The sequence below is a fragment of the Herpailurus yagouaroundi genome, unplaced genomic scaffold (genome assembly GCF_014898765.1).
Source record: "Herpailurus yagouaroundi ecotype Mexico unplaced genomic scaffold, PumYag 208, whole genome shotgun sequence".
Classification (NCBI taxonomy): Eukaryota; Metazoa; Chordata; class Mammalia; order Carnivora; family Felidae; genus Herpailurus; species Herpailurus yagouaroundi.
Window position 1 is genome coordinate 2,799,943 of NW_024412439.1, and position 17,920 is coordinate 2,817,862.

A 17,920-nucleotide genomic window follows, 5' to 3' on the forward strand; every position below is an offset into this window, starting at 1 on the left:
GGAGCAGTTCCAATGACCGCGACAGCAAGAGTGAGGACCGCTGGCGATGGGCAGCCTCCTTGGGCAGCTGAGTGGAGGGTGGAGGTGTGGTCTGCACCAGTTGGATTTCCCAAGGGAGTTCTGAACAAGAGGGAACATAAAGAGTACATGCTATGAGTGCACTGAGTTCTTGCTTTGAGAACTTGGAAGCTGCCGCACTCTAGAAATAACTGGAGGGAACTGCGCAGTGGGGATGAAGGTCAAGTTTATAGTGAGTGACTAGAGCCAGAACAATCCCATTCGATGCTGTTAACGTGGCCCCATTTCTATTCCTAGACTTGTGCAGCCAAGGGAAACATTCGGTTATGCGAATATATAGGTAGGTCTTCAGCCAAGGCCTTTCTTTCACACATAATGTGAACTTCAGAATCTTGAAGGCCAATGATGACTTTTTTATTATTTATGTCAAGCTCTCCAGAGAAGGTGGTGGGTAGATAATAGAGCTCTCATAAGCTCAGAGGGTGGCCTGAACATGGTCACTCATGAGTCAGTGGCTGAGACAAGTACAGACAGTGGGAATTTTTGTGTACAGGGTTTTATGGTACAAATGATCATATCTCAGTCTTATTTCATTTAGATTGTAGCAGTGTTATTCATATTTAAGTTACACCCTGCTGAGGAGAAAAATGCATTTTCTATAATTCAAGGAGGATTTTCAAGATTTTCTTTCACAGTTACAGTTACTTATTGCATGAAACTGTTTGCTTTTCTGAATCCTGAAATACTCACCTCTTTGAAGATTCGGTGCCCAGCTTCTACTGGAGGCAAAGAGATATAGACAAAAAAAAAAAAAAAAAAAAAAAAAGGAAAAAAGAAAAAAGGAAAGAAAAGAAAAAGAAAAAACAGTGCTTTGGAGACAACAGGCCTGACTTGCATTCCAGCTCCTTACTCTTAATCTCTGTGTTCTTGGGCAAGATAGCTTAATTTCTCTGAATCGGAGTCCTTTACTTAGAAGAGGAGAATGAGAATAGCTACCTGGTCCGATTATATCTGATTCAGCTGGACTTCCACGCTAAGGAAGTATATACTATGTTGTATAACAAAAGAAAACGTAGGCGACTCAAAGGTTGTTTGAGGGGACAGTGATGTTATCAGGGATCCAGGTTCTTTCCATCTTCGTGGTCTGCCATCCTGAGCATGTTGGCGTGGCCCTCTGGCTAGCTCCCCCGCCATCCAAGATGGCTGCTGCAGTTCTGGTGATCTTCAGCTGAGAGGACTACGTCCGCGGAGAAGAGACGTCTCTTCCAGTATGTCCCTTTAAGGGCAAGAGAACTTCCCCCACCAGCAGACCTCCCCTCATGATGTTGGCCAGACCTGGGTCACATAGCATTCCTAACCCAGGTGCTAGCAAGGAAAATGGGATCACCGTCCTTGGCTTTAGACTGTGTCATTAAGATTCTCTCCTGGGCTAAGAATAGTGTGACCTTCCATCAGCGTCCTGTCCAGAGTTCTTTAACAAGAAAGAAGTAGGAGATGGCTGATAGTGCTGATAGCCCAGTGACTGTTATATTTGTGTTGTGGTGCTGCTTTGAGTTTGAGGTAATTGTTTGGGTCATGATTTTTTTTAAGGAATACATTAAAAAAAATTTTTTTTTAATGTTTTATTTTATTTTTGAGAAAGAGACAGAGCATGGGGCGGGGAGGGGCAGAGAGAGAGAGAGAAGGAGACCCAGAATCCGAAGCTGGCTCCTGGCCCTCAGCTGTCGGCCAACGTGAGGCTCAAATCCACGAACCGTGAGATCATGACCTGAGCCAAAGTTGGACATTTAACTGACCTAGTCACCCAGGCTCCCCTAAAGGAATATATATATTTTAAAGCAGTTTTAGGTTTATAGAAAAATGAGTGGAAAGTACAGAAAGTTCCCATATACCCCTCACCATCACTCCCAGTATCCCCTATCATTAATAGCTTGCAATAGTGTGGTACATTTGTTACAACTGGTGAACCAATGTAGATCCATTGTTATTAACTAGAGTCCAGAGTTTATATTAGGGCTCACTGTTTATGTTGTATATTCCATGGGTTTAGACAAATGCATAATGATATGTATCCACCACCAGTGTATCATGCAGAGTAGTTTCATTGCCTCAAAAATACCCTGTGCTCCACGGAAGTCATCTGTCCTTCCTTCAAAACATCTGGCAACCACCTAGCTTTTTACTGTCTCTAAAGTCTTGCCTTTTCTAGAATGTCCTATATTTCGAATCCTATAGTATATAGCCTTTACAGACTGGCCTCCTTAACTCACAAGGTGCATTTACGGCCCCTTCATGTCTTTTTGTAGTTCAACGGCTCATTTCTTTTTTAGCACCGAATAATATTCCATTGTCTGGACGCACCACATTTTGTTCGTCCATTCATTCATTCAACATCTTGATTGCTTTCAAGTGTTGGCAATTACGAATAAAGCTGCTGGAAACATTTGTGGACAGGTCTTTGTGCGAACATAACTTTCCAGCTCATTTGGGTGACTGTCAAGGAGCATGATTAGCAGGTTGTGATAAGGATATGCTGAGTTTTATAAGAAACTGTCGAACTGTATTTCCAGGTGCGTTCCCAAGAGCGACGCCCAAGAACATTGCTGTCGCTCCATATCCTCACCAGCATTTGATATTGTCAATGTTTTGGATTTTCACCATTCTGATAGGTGTGTGGTGGTATGAATCATGATTTTAAAAAATCCAAAGGGCACTGGAGTGGCTCAGTCAGTTAAGCTTCTGACTTTGGTTCAGGTCACGATCTCGCGGTTCGTGGGTTAAAGCCCTACCTGGAGCTCTGTGCTGACCGTGTGGAGCCTGCTTGGGATTCTCTCTCTTTCTCTCTCTCTGCCTCTCCCCTGTTCATTCTCACTCTCTCTCTCTCAAAAGAAATAGACTGAAATATTTACCAATGAAATAGAATACCTGGGATTCGTTTCAAAATAACTGAGGATAGAGAGAGAAATAGATGATGGTCGATGGAACAAGATTGACCACGAATTGCTAATTGTTGAAACTGGTTTGTTGGGTGAATAGAGGGCCATTGTAATATTTCTTTCTAATTTTGATTGTTTGAAGTTTTTGTAACATTTAAATTACAGTTTGATATCATGTTATTAAAAAATGGTGGATGGACACTATGGTATTTAGTAAAAATATGAATTGTCATATAGTACTACGTTCAGATTAACCTAAGTTCTTAACAGTGTTATGGGGAAGAGATGAGTATATGTCAAGTATCTATGCTGAATTAATAATTATTTAAAGAATCCTTCTAGAAACAGAAGAATCTTTTGGTAACATAAGCAATTTTACCGAAAATAATTTTAAGAACACATGTGATTTCTTTCAAAGTGAATTCTGAAATTACTGAAGCAAAAAACAGTACATGCACATTAGGACAAAATTTAAAATATGTGGGCAGGCAAAAAAAGGACATAAAAGACATAAAAATCAGACCCACTCAAATAGAGCCACCTTTAATCAGAGGCTTGAGGTATAATTTTCCCAACCCTTTCCCGCTTATCTGGGTGTTTGTATCCAGATCTTTTTTGTTTATGTACCAAAAATTTATGAATTATATTTTTAATATATATATCGTTCTTCTCTGTAACTTAATATGTCTGGCACATTGTTTTAAAGACTGCACAGGATGCCATTGTGTGGCTGTTATCATTTATTTAACTAGGACACTTATGCTCAACCCAGAAGGTTTTCTCCCCAGGTTTTTGCCATTGCAAACAGAAGAGAAGCAGTGAACACTTGTTAAGAGCACAGATTCTGGAGTTAAATGGAAGGGGCACTGTGCAGAAAAAAGTGAACGGAGCAGGCCTGGGATGGCTGTCCTTAGAAAGGCTGCTTGCAAGGTTGGCGCTTGGCTGGCTTCTGGGAACTTGGATTTCAGGCTGGTTTCCAGCATCCCAGCTGACAAGACTGGTTCCCTGGGCCTAAACTGTCTGTGCAAACCCTGAGATTTATGCTGAGCATCTGCAGTCCTTCAGAAAGTCTGGAGTTTTGTCAGGTGCTAGGCAGAAAGTGCCTGTGTGACCAGCCCCCGATAAAAACCTGGGTCCGGAGTCTCTAGTGAACTGCCCTCTAATATGACATCATACTTGTGTTGTCACAACTTGTTGCTGGAGGAATTAGGCATCCTCTATGACTCCCCTGTTTGGAAGCTTGCATCTGGTTTCCTTCGGCCTGTCCCGTGGGTCCTTTCCCTTTTTTGTATCCTCTCCCTGGAGCACATCATGGCCATGAGCCCAACTACATGCTGAGTCCTGCCAGTCTAGGAATCTCCAAACCTGGGGACAGCCTGAGGTACCCCCGACACAGGTTTAAGTCCTAGCTCTGCCACCTTATGGCTAAGTAACCTTAGTCAAGGTATTTACCTTCTTGGTCATTTTTTTTCTTTCTTTCTTTCTTTCTTTCTTTCTTTCTTTCTTTCTTTTTTTTTTATTAAAAAAATTTTTTTTAACGTTTATTTATTTTTGAGACAGAGACAGAGCATGAACGGGGGAGGGTCAGAGAGAGAGGGAGACACAGAATCTGAAGCAGGCTCCAGGCTCTGAGCTGTCAGCACAGAGCCTGACGCGGGGCTCGAACCCATGGACTGTGAGATCACGACCTGAGCTGAAGTCAGACGCTCCACCGACTGAGCTACCGAGGCACCCCACCTTCTTGGTCATTTTCTAATCTTTCATTGGGGTAAAAAAAAAATAGCTTTACCTTATTGGATTTTGGCAAGGAATTGAATAAGTTAAAGTATGTAAAGTACTTAGAATAGTCCCTGGCATGTAATTATTTCTCAGTAAACGTGAAGAATCATTATCTTGGAAGCTAGATGTTTATGAGTATTTGCAATTATTTCTTTTCAACACATTCCTAGAAGACAAATTGCTGGGTTTAAGGATACACACTTTTTTTTTTGTTTTTAACTTTTTGTGTGCTCTGATCATAAAAGTAACATATGTTTATCGTTAAGACATTAGAGATACTTGCTATGGAGAAAGAAAGTCTTCCATAACTCTCTTTTTTCAGATGTAGTTATTGGTAGTAATTGGTTATATACATGTCCAAATTTATTTCTATATGCACTAATATGGACAATATCATATAATATTTTTAATAAAAATGGACCCATGCACATATTATGCCTGCCTAAACATCAGGGAATCTTTTTTTTTTTAATTTTTTAACGTTTATTCATTTTTGAGGGAACAGAGCATGAGCTGGGGAGGGGCAGAGAGAGAGGGAGACAGAATCCAAAGCAGGCTCCAGGCTCTGAGCTGTCAGCCCAGAGCCCAACGTGGGGCTTGAACTCACTGACCGTGAGATCATGACCTGAGCCGAACTCCCAATCGACTGAGCCACCCAGGTGCCCCCATCAGGGGATCTTTATATTCAATTACTATTTCTTTCTTTTTAAAAAAATTTTTTTAAATGTGTATTTATTTTTGAGAGAGAGAGGGAGAGAGAGAGAGCGTGAGTAGAGGAGGGGCAGAGAGAGGGAGACATAGAATCCGAAACAGGATCCAGGCTCCGAGCTGTCAGCACAGAGCCTGATGTGGGGCTCAAACTCACAGACCACGAGATCATGACCTGAGCCGAAGTCGGATGCTTAACTGACTGAGTCACCCAGGCACCCCTCAATGACTATTTCTAAAACCCTTTTTTGGTCTCCCTTAAATAAACATTTCAAATATAGATGAAATAGAAAATACAGAATTTGGGGGCACCTGACTGGCTCAGTCAGTAGAGCATGCAAGTTTTGATCTTGGGGTCATGAGTTCAAGTCCCATGTTGGGCATGGAGCCTACAAAAGAAAGAAAGAAAGAAAGAAAGAAAGAAAGAAAGAAAGAAAGAAAGAAAGAAAGAAAGAAAAGAAAGAAAATACAGTATTTATCAACTGAGTCACACTTCTACATTTGAAACCACACACTGTAGGGGCACCTGGGTGGCGCAGTCGGTTAAGCGTCCGACTTCAGCCAGGTCACGATCTCGCGGTCCGTGAGTTCGAGCCCCGCATCAGGCTCTGGGCTGATGGCTCAGAGCCTGGAGCCTGTTTCCGATTCTGTGTCTCCCTCTCTCTCTGCCCCTCCCCCGTTCATGCTCTGTCTCTCTCTGTCCCAAAAATAAATAAACGTTGGAAAAAAAAAAAAAAAGAAACCACACACTGTAAAATATAGTAATTTAGAGTTGCACTGTTGCTCTATTTTTTTTTTTTTTGCTCTATTTTTAAACAAGCATCACAGGCATCTTTGACGTCAGCATCATTCATCATCACTAGAGTAATTTTTGAGGTTATTTAATACTGGCTTAGGAGCACATTGGCTCTACCTTCACCTGTTGCTTGAGATAAGCATTCTTAGAGCCCACTGGAAGTTTTATCCTATTCACATCACATTCTGGCATTTTATTTGTCCCACGTGTGTGTGATCACCACAACCTGCCCTTTCACCGTGCTGCTTTAAAAAAATTTTTTTAATGTTTATTCATTTTTGAGAGACAGAGAGAGACAGAGAATGAGAGGGGGAGGAGTAAAGAGAGAGGGAGACACAGAATCCCAAGCAGGCTCCAAGCTGTCAGCACAGAGCCCGATGCAGGGCTGGAACCCATGAACCGCGAGATCATGACCTAAGCGGAAGTTAGAGGCCCAACAAATTGAGCCACCCAGGCATCCCTCACCACGCTGCTTTTAAAGTTATCTTTAAAAGTATCGTTTACAGTGATGTCTAATATATAAAATTATGAGATTGTGCCCTCAGGAATAATTACTGTGAGTGTGTTCAGTTTCTCTACCTCCTTTAAACAAAATTTTTAAATGTTTATTCATTTTTGGGGGGGAGAGAGGGGCAGAGAGAGAGGGAGTCACAGAATCTAAAGCAGGTTCCAGGCTCTGAACTGTTAGCACAGAGCCCAACGCAGGGCTTGAACTCACGAAGTGAGAGATCATGACCTGAGCTAAAGTTGGAGGCTAAACGGACTGAGTCACCCAGGCGTCTCTCCTCTTAAGATAGTTTTATCGGGCAACCTCTATCTATCAGCATCTCAAACTCATTGGTCAAGGTTGTTTGAGGATGTGTCTTCTTTACACAGCACTCAACACTGATTGGATCTTGGTGCTTAAAAATACATAGATTTTGGAGACATTTGGGGAAATTTTGATATAGGCTATATACTATATGATATTTTGAAAATATTATTTTTCTTAGATGTGATAATGCTATTGGAGGAGAATGCCTTAGCAGATCATACTGGAAGTATTTAGGGGTGAAGTGTCATTATATCTACCATATACTTTAAAATGATGCAATGAAAAGAAAAATGGAAGGGGGCAGAGATAAGAAGCAAATGCAGTCGAATGTCCACAATTGGTAATTTTAGGTGATAAATATATAAGGGTGTAGTGTTCTCTTCACACTTTTCTATGACTTTGAAAATGTTCAAAATGAAAAGTGGGACAATAAAAAAGGCTTCCTTACCCTTCAATATTATAAGAATATTTATCCACATTTACTTCTGGGACTTTCATATTTTCATATTTTACAGTTAAATTTATATTGAATTGGACTCTATTTTTGGCACAAAGGGTGAGATGTGGGTCTCACTTAATTTGAAGTGCTACGTTATGTTAAATTCTTCTAAATCATTTTTTTGTGGGGGGGCATTTCCATTCTGTGATAACTATACAGTTTTTCTTATGTAATTTTATGGCATGTTTTTAATTCTTTTTTTTTTTTTTTAATTTTTTTTTCAACGTTTATTTATTTTTGGGACAGAGAGAGACAGAGCATGAACGGGGGAGGGGCAGAGAGAGAGGGAGACACAGAAACGGAAGCAGGCTCCAGGCTCTGAGCCATCAGCCCAGAGCCTGATGCGGGGCTCGAACTCACGGACCGCGAGATCGTGACCTGGCTGAAGTCGGACGCTTAACCGACTGCGCCACCCAGGCGCCCGGCATGTTTTTAATTCTAATAAGGTAAACCTCTCCTCTTTATTCTTCCTCTTGTAAATTTTCTTTCTTTCTTTGTGTTTTAAGATTTTATTTTTAAGTAATCTCCATACCTAACATGGGGCTTGAACTCACAACCCTGAGATCAAGAGTTGTGTGCTCTACCAACCGAGCCGAGTAGGAGCCCTCTCCTTATAAATTTTCTCAGATTGCCCAATGCACTTATTGTTCCAGGTGAACTTTGGAATAAACACATTAAGTTCATGATTAATTTGCATTTTGTTAAAATCATAGATTAATTTGGGCAGACTTGACTTTTATGTAATTTAGTCTTCTCATTTCAGTTACATGGGATTTCTCTGGATAGCCAAGAATCCTTCAGAAGTTCAAGTAACCAACACAGAGCGATTATGTTTGAGAAGTTAGCATTTTAACTGAATTACAGAGTAAATAAATATATGATTTATTTCGCCTACTATACATTAGATACTAGGAATGCAAAAATTATTAAGACAGCATCACTGCCACTCAAAGGGTTTATAATTGTATAAAGGCGAATGGGGGGCGCCTGGGTGGCTCAGTCGGTTAAGCGGCCGACTTCGGCTCAGGTCACGATCTCGCGGTCCATGGGTTTGAGCCCCGCGTCGGGCTCTGTGCTGACAGCTCAGAGCCTGGAGCCTGCTTCAGATTCTGTGTCTCCCTCTCTCTCTGACCCTCCCCCGTTCATGCTCTGTCTCTCTCGGTCTCAAAAATAAATAAACGTTAAAAAAAAAAAAAAAGGCGAATGGTTGAAATAAGGTGGTTTTTGGGAAAAGACAAGCATTTACAAGGTGCAAAAGTTTCATGAGGGAGAGAGTATTTAACTCTGGCGGAGATGGGCAGGCTCACTGGAAGAAGTGATTTTAGCCTGAGCAAAAATTTAAAAGATGAATAGGCACTTGCCAGGCAGCCAGCTTATAGAAGAGTATCAGATCAGAGGGAACATAGTAGACATCAAAGCACAGAGGCCTGAAATAACAGGGTGTGTTCAAGGCACCACAATGGGCATCTCGTTGCCGGAATATAAAGTAAAAGGAGGTACTTTTGAAAGATGAGGCTAAGATAACGATGGTGGAGGTGGGGTGCAAGGTTATGAAGGGTCTTCGTATACTGTGCTGAAGAACTGGGGCCTTTATGTTAAAGGTAGAGGGGTGCTGTGGGGAGCTTTTAAACAGAGGCGTGCTGGGGCACCTGGGTGACTTGGTTAAGCATCTGAATTGGTTTCGGCTCAGGTCACGATCTCATGGTATGAGAGATCGAGCCCCGCATCGGGCTCTGCACTGATGGTACGGGGCCTGCTTGGGATCCTATCTCTCTCTTTCCCTCTCTCTGCCCCTCCCCCGCCCATGCACTCTCTAAATAGATAAATAAATAAATGAATCAATAAATTAAAAAAAAAAACCAGAGGTGTGCTATGGTCAGATTTGCATTTCTGGTAGGTTTGTGACGAGGGAATTTGAGCAGTAGCAGGCCTAGAAGTGAGCTGGAAGCTAATGCGAATTCATCCTTGTATGATGTTAAAGGCCTGGATTCGACCAATGCCAGCAAAGACAAGAGAGAGGCAAGATTTGAAAACAGTTAAGGAGAGAAAATACATACAGGAGCTGACTAGATATTTTAGACTTTAAAAGAGAGCCATAGGAGTCCAGAAGGTATGTTGGGTCGGTGTCTCATTTAGTTGTCATAAAAAGGCACAGGTTAAGTCCTTACCATTTTATGGGGTTAATAAAATGACTCATCAGTTTTCAAAACTCTCTGGATAAGGATGTAACTGTTCTGTAAATTGAAGTTATGTCACTGTTCCAGTGTTCACAATTGCAGCCTTTGTCATTTCATAAATATTTTGGGAAGTCAACCATCTTTTCTGGGATTATTCTTCAGCTTTAACAAAGTGGGGTGGCAGAGATTGAACTTGATTTCGTACACATTTCTGCTCGAAAATCATGCTATGCGATTTATTTTTCCTTAATACTTTTGTTTCTGTGTGCTCAGTGTTGTACTAGGTTGTGTAGGTTACAGAAATAGAACTATGGCATCTGTCTTTGACAAACAGTTTTGTTGGCGAAATCAACTCATGGCAGTACTATTAAAAGGAAGTAAGGTGTAAGAGCTGATTGGTTTATGGTACAGGCTGTAAAGTCATTCATTTATTACCTGTTTTTATGAAGTCCAGTGGGGAGAAAATAAGCCAGTAGACAAGAAAATATATAGTATACTGAATGGTGATATACGTCACGGAGGCTAACAAAGCAGGGAAGCGTGTGCACTGAGGGTCTGGCTTACTATTTAATGTGACAAGAGAAGCCCCTCTTAATAGAATGACATTTGACCAGAGACTTAGGGAGTGTGAGAGAGTGGACCATGTGGTCTATAATAATGTAGGAAGGTGGGGGAAGAGGAATCTGGGCAGAGGGAGCAACAACTGCAAAGGCCCTGGGGTGGGAGTATGATTGGCTTAGTTGAGCAACAGTGAGGAGGAGCTTGCTGTAGTAAAAGCAGTGTGAGAGGGGGAAGGTGAGTCCACGAATGGAAGGAGGGGAAAATTATTCGGTGGAGGTCAGGGTAAGCGTGTTGACTTTTCCTCCAAGTGAGACAGCAAGCTATTGGATCACTGTAAGTGGAGGTGGGATATGATTAGACTGAACTAAGTTTTGGGAGCACCATGCTAGACTATAAAGAGGCTGGGGGCAGAAGATGGAAGCCTGGGTAGGAAGCAGTTGGAATCATCCTGGTAGGATGGGCAATGGCTTGGACCAGATGGTAGCAGTGAACGTGGTGAGAAGTGCTGAGACGTGGTGGCATTTATGACATGTATTCTGACATATTCCATTTATGGAGGTGGAGAAGACTGTATGAGACATCTATGAAAGAAAATCAAGAATTTGGGTTTTTTCCAGTTAAACTGGAGATGCTTCTTAAGACACCTAAGTGGAGGTGTCAAGAAGGTAGTTGGTGAAATGAGTCTGGAATACAGAAGAGAGTACCAGGCTGAAGATATATATAGGTGGTATCTTAAAGCCACAAGTTTGGGGGGTCACCTGGATGACTGCGTCCATTAAGCGTTAGACTCTGGACTTTGGTTTAGGTCACTATCTGGAGGTTGGTGAAATCAAGCCCCACCTTGGGCTCTGCACTGATGGGGTGGAGCCTGCTTGGGATTCTTTCTCTCCCTCTCGCTATGCCCCCCCCTCTCAAAATAAAATAAACAAACATTAAAAAATAAATAAAAGCCACAAGTTGGTGACATTGACCAAGTTAGAGTGGATAGGGGCGATGAGCCTCCAGGTGCTAGAGATCAAGGAGATGGGGAGAAGCCAACAAAAGGGGATTGGGAGGAGGAGCAGAGAGGTGGGCAGAAAACCAGGAGGGTGTGGGGTCCTGGTGTCTGAACTCCTCCTCCTGTTTTGAGGGGTCAAGAGTGATCAGTGGTGACCTAACATGTTGATAAGTAAGATAAGAACTGGGATTGGGCCATAGCGGTCAAGTAATGCAGGAAACAACCAGTCATTCCATTCATCTTTTTATTAGTCCTAAATATGTTTCACAGCAAGATTTAGTTATTTCTAAGTTTTTTTCACTGTCAGATTAACTATGAAAGTTGTCCAGGGTAATTTCCAGAAGTTAGTCATTTCTGATAGCAGCAAAAAAGGTTACCACTAAGGATTAGTATGCATTTTTATTATTTGCGGTAGTATTTACCATCTTGAATAACGGGCGAGTCCTTGTTAAAGGGTTATTTTTCTTCACGCCCTCCGCAAGAGTTGCTTGTGCGTCCATTCTTTCGTTTACCCAGGAAATCACTAAGCGCCTGTACTGTGCCAACCCTAGGTTGTTCCTGTCCCGACACGCGATCGAATTTCTCACGCGCAGGATTTTGCCTTTCTTGCGGCACTTGGCTTCAGCCTCCCCGCAGTGGGGTTTTTCCAGCCTACCTTGTCCAGCTGCAGTTCTCAGCGTCGGCCCCTAGAGGCCCGAATCGGTCTGCCGGTGCGGCCCTCCCACGCCTGGGAGGGACCCTTTGGATGCTCTAGAGCGATATGCAGACGAGACGGGCGGGCACTATGCAGATGAGGTGGGCGGGCCTCGCCGGGCGGGCACTATGCAGATGAGGTGGGCGGGGCCCGCCCGCGCGGGCAAGGAGCGGCTCCGCCGGCGGCCGCCGGGAACTGGAAGGCGCCCGGCCCTTTCTTTGACTGGAGCGGACCCGCCGGACGCAGCTGCCTCGCCCGCCGGAGCCGGCGCGAGCTGCAGCACGGCGGACACCGTGTCCGAGGCCGGCCAGCCGGCCGTTGCCCGAGTCGGCCGAGCATGGGCAACCACTCGGGTCGGCCCGAGGATCCCGAACCAGGTCTGTGCTGTTTGCGGGGGTCGCGCCGCGCCCCCTCCCCGGCCCGGCGCCCTTCCCCCACCCGCCTTTCGGGCCAGCGGCCGCCGCGCTGCCCGCGGGCGCTCAAGGGGCGAGTGGAAAGGTGAAGTTCCCGGGATGTGATTCTTGCCTTTGGAATGCGCTAGTGGGGTTGTGAAATTACCTGTGCCTGTTCCGCGACAAGGAAATGCCACTCACCATAAACACGTACCTGGAAGCTCTGGGTCTGCCCGGACGCGGCGAGTGGGGCGGGAGGGAGCCGGTCTCCGTGGCCCGGCGCACGCAGGCCAGGCCGGTGGAGAGAGGGGTCGGGGCGTGGGGGTGGGATGGGGGAGGGTTCTGCCCAGATTTCGTAGTGGAGTCTGACTTGCCCCTCCTGTCTGCCGCCCAGCCAGGGTCTCGAATACGGTGGGTGGAGGCAGTTCCTGCAGACTTTCTGGGCATTTGCAACGAAAAGTGTGACTTGGCAGTGTTTTCTGGTTCATTGTCCATTTTGCGGTGCATCATTTGCGTATCACACACTTTCTGGAGTCCCGTGGAAGGTGGCAGCCCGTCAGCAGATCTGTTACTCATACTCAGACCAAGGGCTTGATTGTGACTGTTTCTTACCCAAAATAGCCTGTGCTTATTCTGGGATACCAGAAACTTCAGCGGCTTATCAAATTTTTATTTCCTCAGAAATTAAGCGAGCCTGGTTGGAGAGTCAGCTGGGCTGTAGTTGTCATCTTCTGGTTCATCATCCTGGCCTCCGGCACAGATTTAGATGCTGCAACCACGGGGTTGCATTTAAAAACAAAGCCAGAACATTTCCATACTGTCACATGAAGGAAGTGGAATTTAATTTAGCCTCAAAAATTACATCTTGCCTGATTGGGGAGAGATGGTCCACTTAATGCTGGAATCCTGGAATGGCAGGCGGCGAGTATGTGTTCCCAAGACAGAGTCAGAACTCTTAAAAATGTTCTCAAGGGTGTAATTTTTTAATTGGGATTTGAATGAGGAAATTGAGGCTTTGAGAGGTGCAGTGACTTGTGTTCAGTGACAGCCCTGGGATCGGGAGCAGGGCTGTAATTAAACCCTTGATCTTCGTAGCCTCGGTCCATTCATCACTCTTCGCTTACCGCCCAGTGCCTTAGCTGTCTGTCTTGACAGGGAGGCCAAGGGGACTCAGGCCGTATCCCTGGGACTGGGCCCAGGAGGGGTGCCTCTAGGTGGGGTGCCTCCTCGGCAGTTGTGGTTCACTGGACTGGTACAACAACCAGGATGGAAAACTTTGCCACACGGGAATAGCGTGTAGAAAAACATCAGAGATGGGGTTACTGTGTAGATTACATAGGGGCAACTCTCTAAAGTTCACGGCCTGTATCCAAACTTCTTTGGGCAGAATAACCAACATTTGCAAAATAATGCCTTTGTCGTAAAGAGCCCATAATAAACTGTTAGGTCAAAGATATGTAACACTTTAAAAACACCTCTCCCTGGTACACAGCTGCCCAGGTATTGTAAAAACTCATTTCCTTTGTGTCACATTGCAAAGAGACACCCCCACCCCCCGCCCTGCCACCCCACCTTGTTAGAGTTCTTTAGCTTCCAGGGCGCCTGGCTGGCTCAGTTGATGAAGCATGTGACTCTTGACCTTAGAGTCGTGAGTTGGAGCCTCACGTTGGGTGTGGAGATTACATAAAAATAAAATCAGGATGCCTGGGTAGCTCAGTTTAGCGTCAGACTTCAGCTCAGGTCATGATCTCACGGTCTGTGGGTTCGATCCCTGCATCAGGCTCTGTGCTGACAGTGTGGAGCGTGGAGCCTGCTTTGGAGTCTGTGTCCCTCTCTCTGCCTTCCGCCACTCGCACTCTGTCTGTCTCTCTCAAAAATAAATAAACATCAAAAATAAATTTAATAATAAAAAAATAAAACCTTAGGGGTGCCTGGGTGGCTCAGTTGATTAAGCGTCTGACTCTTGACTTTGGCTCAGGTCATGATCTCATGGTTTGTGAGTTTGAGCCCTACATGGGGCTCTGTGCCGGCAGTGTGGAGCCTGCTTGGGATTCTATCTCCCTCTCTCTGCCCCTCCCCTGCTTGCTCTTAATCTCTCTCTCGAAATAAATAAAAATAGACTTTAAAAAACCTTTAAAAAAAGAGTTATTTGGGTTCCAGTTTCTAAGTGGCTTTGCTTTGTAAAGCATTCTAATGGACAGGAGATGAAAAGACCGCTTTTATGCCAGTGACTTATTTTATTGCATTTTGCAAGAATGACTATAATCTCAGAATGGGAACTCAATCTGATTTGCTGCAAGTAAAGATCACCAATTAGGAAATCTTAGGGACTAGGGTAACCTGAAAGTATGAATATAATTTTCGTTGGTCTCTTTTCTTAATCCCTTTTTTTAAAGTTTATTTATTTCTTTTTGAGAGAGAGAGAGAGAGAGAGAGAGAGAGAGAAAGAAAGAGAAAGAATGTACGCATGCACTTGAGTGGGGGAAGGGCAAAGAGACAGGGAGAGAGAGAATCCCAAGTAGGCTCTGCACGGTTAGCGCAGGGCCCCATGCGGGGCTCGACCTCATGAACCCTGAGATCATGACCTGAACCAAAATCAAGAGTCAGATGCTCAACTAACTGAGCTACCCAGGCGCCCCAATTTTAACTGGTCTCTTAATACAATGATGAAATGCTGTAGAATGCATCAAAAAACTTTTGAAATCAGAGTTTTGTCAAAGATTAATCTGTCTTCATTCTGCTTTACCCTGAGGGCAAGGATGCGATGGGGGCTTCCCAGTGTCAGTTGTGGTATATTGGACTAGAACCAGAACAAGTGCTTCAGTGGGTCGTCACAACAAGGGGCCCAGAGATGAGTGGTAGAGGTAAGGGGGGGAAACAGGAAGGCTGGACAAGGGAAGAGCAACACCCAAGTGTGATTTTTTACATAGTTCTTATATTGTGTCACTTTTGTCCTTTGAGATGCAGACTTTTAAAAAGACTTGGGGGGGTGGCGGGGCAGGGGGGTGGGCGCCTGGCTGGCTCAGTCCATGGAGTACGAGGCTCTTGATCTTGGGATCATGAGTTCAAGCCCCACGTTGGGTATAGAGATTACTTTAAAAAATATCGTTAAATAGAATTAGGAATGAAAGAAGTTTATGAGAGACCTGACAAACACAAAAAGCGTGGGAAGCCAGAACTGGGCTGGGAGAGTTTTAGGCCATGATGCAGATCCAGCGCGTATGAAAGGAAAGGAGGGGGTGGCAGGTTTGGGCAGGGAGAGCCTCAGATAGCTCTGCAGCTGTGGCGAGGCCCTGGCCAACTGATTGAGGGAGTTCGATTGGGCAGAAATGGCCAATCCCTAGTGTTCTTGCTGTGGTCAGTCACTGCTGGAGGCTGCCTGGGAAGAAGGCACCTTCAGCTCAAAAGCCAGGTTGAATCCTGGGACCCTGGTGGCACTAACAGCTGGAGGTGTCAGCTAACTACAGTTCTTGTAGCTGAACGCCAAGTTCTTTCTTGAATAGAGATCCAGGTGGCACATCTCATGGCTGCCTTCCACAGGAACCTCAGTTGCTTGAGCAGGGAGGGTCTATTTAAAGAGTAAATGAGGTAAAATTTCCATCTTACATCCCCATCTTAGACCCTAGGCTTGAAAGGGCTGGAATTAACCCCCATGTCTTCTCTCTTCCAGTTGGAAGCACCTTGTCCTCTCCGGGGCACACCTTTTCTAGCCCTGGAATTGGCCATGGTAGCAGCAGGATTCCTCTTTTGTGGTGTCTGTGATCCTTTGAGTTGGGTCACTGTGGCTTCATTGTGGCATTGTATTACAGGATGGGCAGGAGAAATGGATCAAGTAAAAGACACGAACGTATCCGTGAATGAGGGCAGCTAGAATGAGAACCTGTTGATTACTCTTCCTAGAAGTTCCCTAGAACTAGAAGTTCTAGATGTTAGCAGTCTTTCAGTTTCCAACCAGGTTGTCAGACCTGCATTGTAGACAGGGCTACTGGGTATAGTTGTGTTGGTTGTGCACTGTTCAAAGGCATCTGGATATAAAGGGATGAGAGGGCCCAGGTGGGGTTGTATCAGTCCAGAGATAGGGGTGCCATTTTGCAGTTTTGCCTTTTTGTATTCACACAAAGATGCCTGATAATGCTAAAGAAGGCCTTAGTCAAAGGTGAGTTTAGTAGGCTTTCCCCGGTTTCACTACTAGCTGATTTTTGCTTGCTGTTTACCTTAGATTTGCATGTATGTACTTATTTTTTATTTTATTTTATTTTTTTTAGTTTATTTAATTTTTTTAGTAATCTCTACACCGAATTTGGGGCTCAAACTCACAACCCTGAGATCAAGAGTCGCATGCTCTTCCGACTGAGCCAGCCAGGTGCCCCTGCATTTACGTATTTAAATAAATGCAAATGATGTGAAACGAAAGCGAAACTTCTACTTCTACCCGCTTAGGTCCTACTTTATATTAGTTATAGTGAATGCTAACTGGTTAAAGACAAATCCCCAAATAGCCACTGAAGACTCTAAAAGTTGATTTCTCGCTTACATCACAGTCTGGTGTGAGTCGGGGGCAGTCTGGGCAGTTAGACGTTTGTTAGAGACTCAAGCCTGTGAACGTTCATTCTTAGCGCCTGGCTGCTGGGTTGCACTGGATGTACCAGCATTCAGGGGAAGATTCACGGAGGATACCGCAGGAGATTCTACGGGCCGGGCCTGGAAGTGACGCACATCATTTCCACCCAGGCTCTACTGGCCAGTTTCAGTCACACGGCCCCACCTGGATGCTGAGGGACTGGAAAACGTCTTTGTGGATGCCAGGCAGAGGACAGACAGCAGCAATATTGGTGAATACTGGCAATCTCTTTCCAGACATGGTATCCACTCCCAACCGCATTTGTGTCAGTATTAAGAAAAATTTAATCAGAAAAATGAAAGACCTGTAAGCACCCATGTATCCACCGTCTAGATCTGCAGTTAACATTTTGCTACATTTGCTTTATATATATATATATATCCATCTATTCATCCTTCCATCCGTCATCCTATCTCATTTTGGGGGGCATTTCAAAGAAATGATGGTTACCTCCATCATTCTACATAATACGCTATGCCTCTTATGCCTGTACTATTTCTTGACTTAGTAGCTTTCAAGGCTATATACTAACCTTTACTGTGAAACTTCAGGAATTAGTGCATTTTTACTAGTATATGCCTCTACTCCCCCCCCCCATTTCTGCAAGTCATACATAAATTTTCTGATGTTCTTGTCAGTATGGTAAAATGCCAATGGGGGAATATAGTTGTGGGTATATAGTCTTTTACTGTATTTCACTTTGGAATTCTAGGGAAATTGGGGCACCTGGGTGGCTCAGTCGGTTAAACATCCAACTCTTGATTTCAGCGTAGGTCATGGTCACATCAGCCTCTGCACTGACTGTACGGAACCTGCTTGGGATTCTCTCTCTCCCTTTCTCTCTGCCCCTCTTCTGTTTGCCCTCTCTCTCTCAAAAAATAAATAAACTAAAAAAAAAAAAATTAGAATTCTAAGGAATTCTATTGTT

The 17,920-nt window shown here is 44.3% G+C and overlaps 1 protein-coding gene across 8 annotated transcripts in view; it reads left to right on the forward strand.

The window, feature by feature from the left end:
• The window catches only part of SPECC1 (sperm antigen with calponin homology and coiled-coil domains 1), a 285,514-nt gene that overhangs the window by 121,098 nt on the left and 146,496 nt on the right, over positions 1-17,920 (forward strand). Inside the window, exon 1 of one of the 8 annotated variants that reach the window (XM_040453090.1) lies at positions 12,161-12,356. The exons of the other annotated variants lie outside the window; for them this stretch is intronic. Coding sequence (XP_040309024.1) covers positions 12,317-12,356 — 40 coding nt within the window. The 5' untranslated portion in view covers positions 12,161-12,316. Of the gene's footprint in view, positions 1-12,160; positions 12,357-17,920 lie in introns of those variants that run through there. 8 annotated transcript variants of the gene reach the window in all.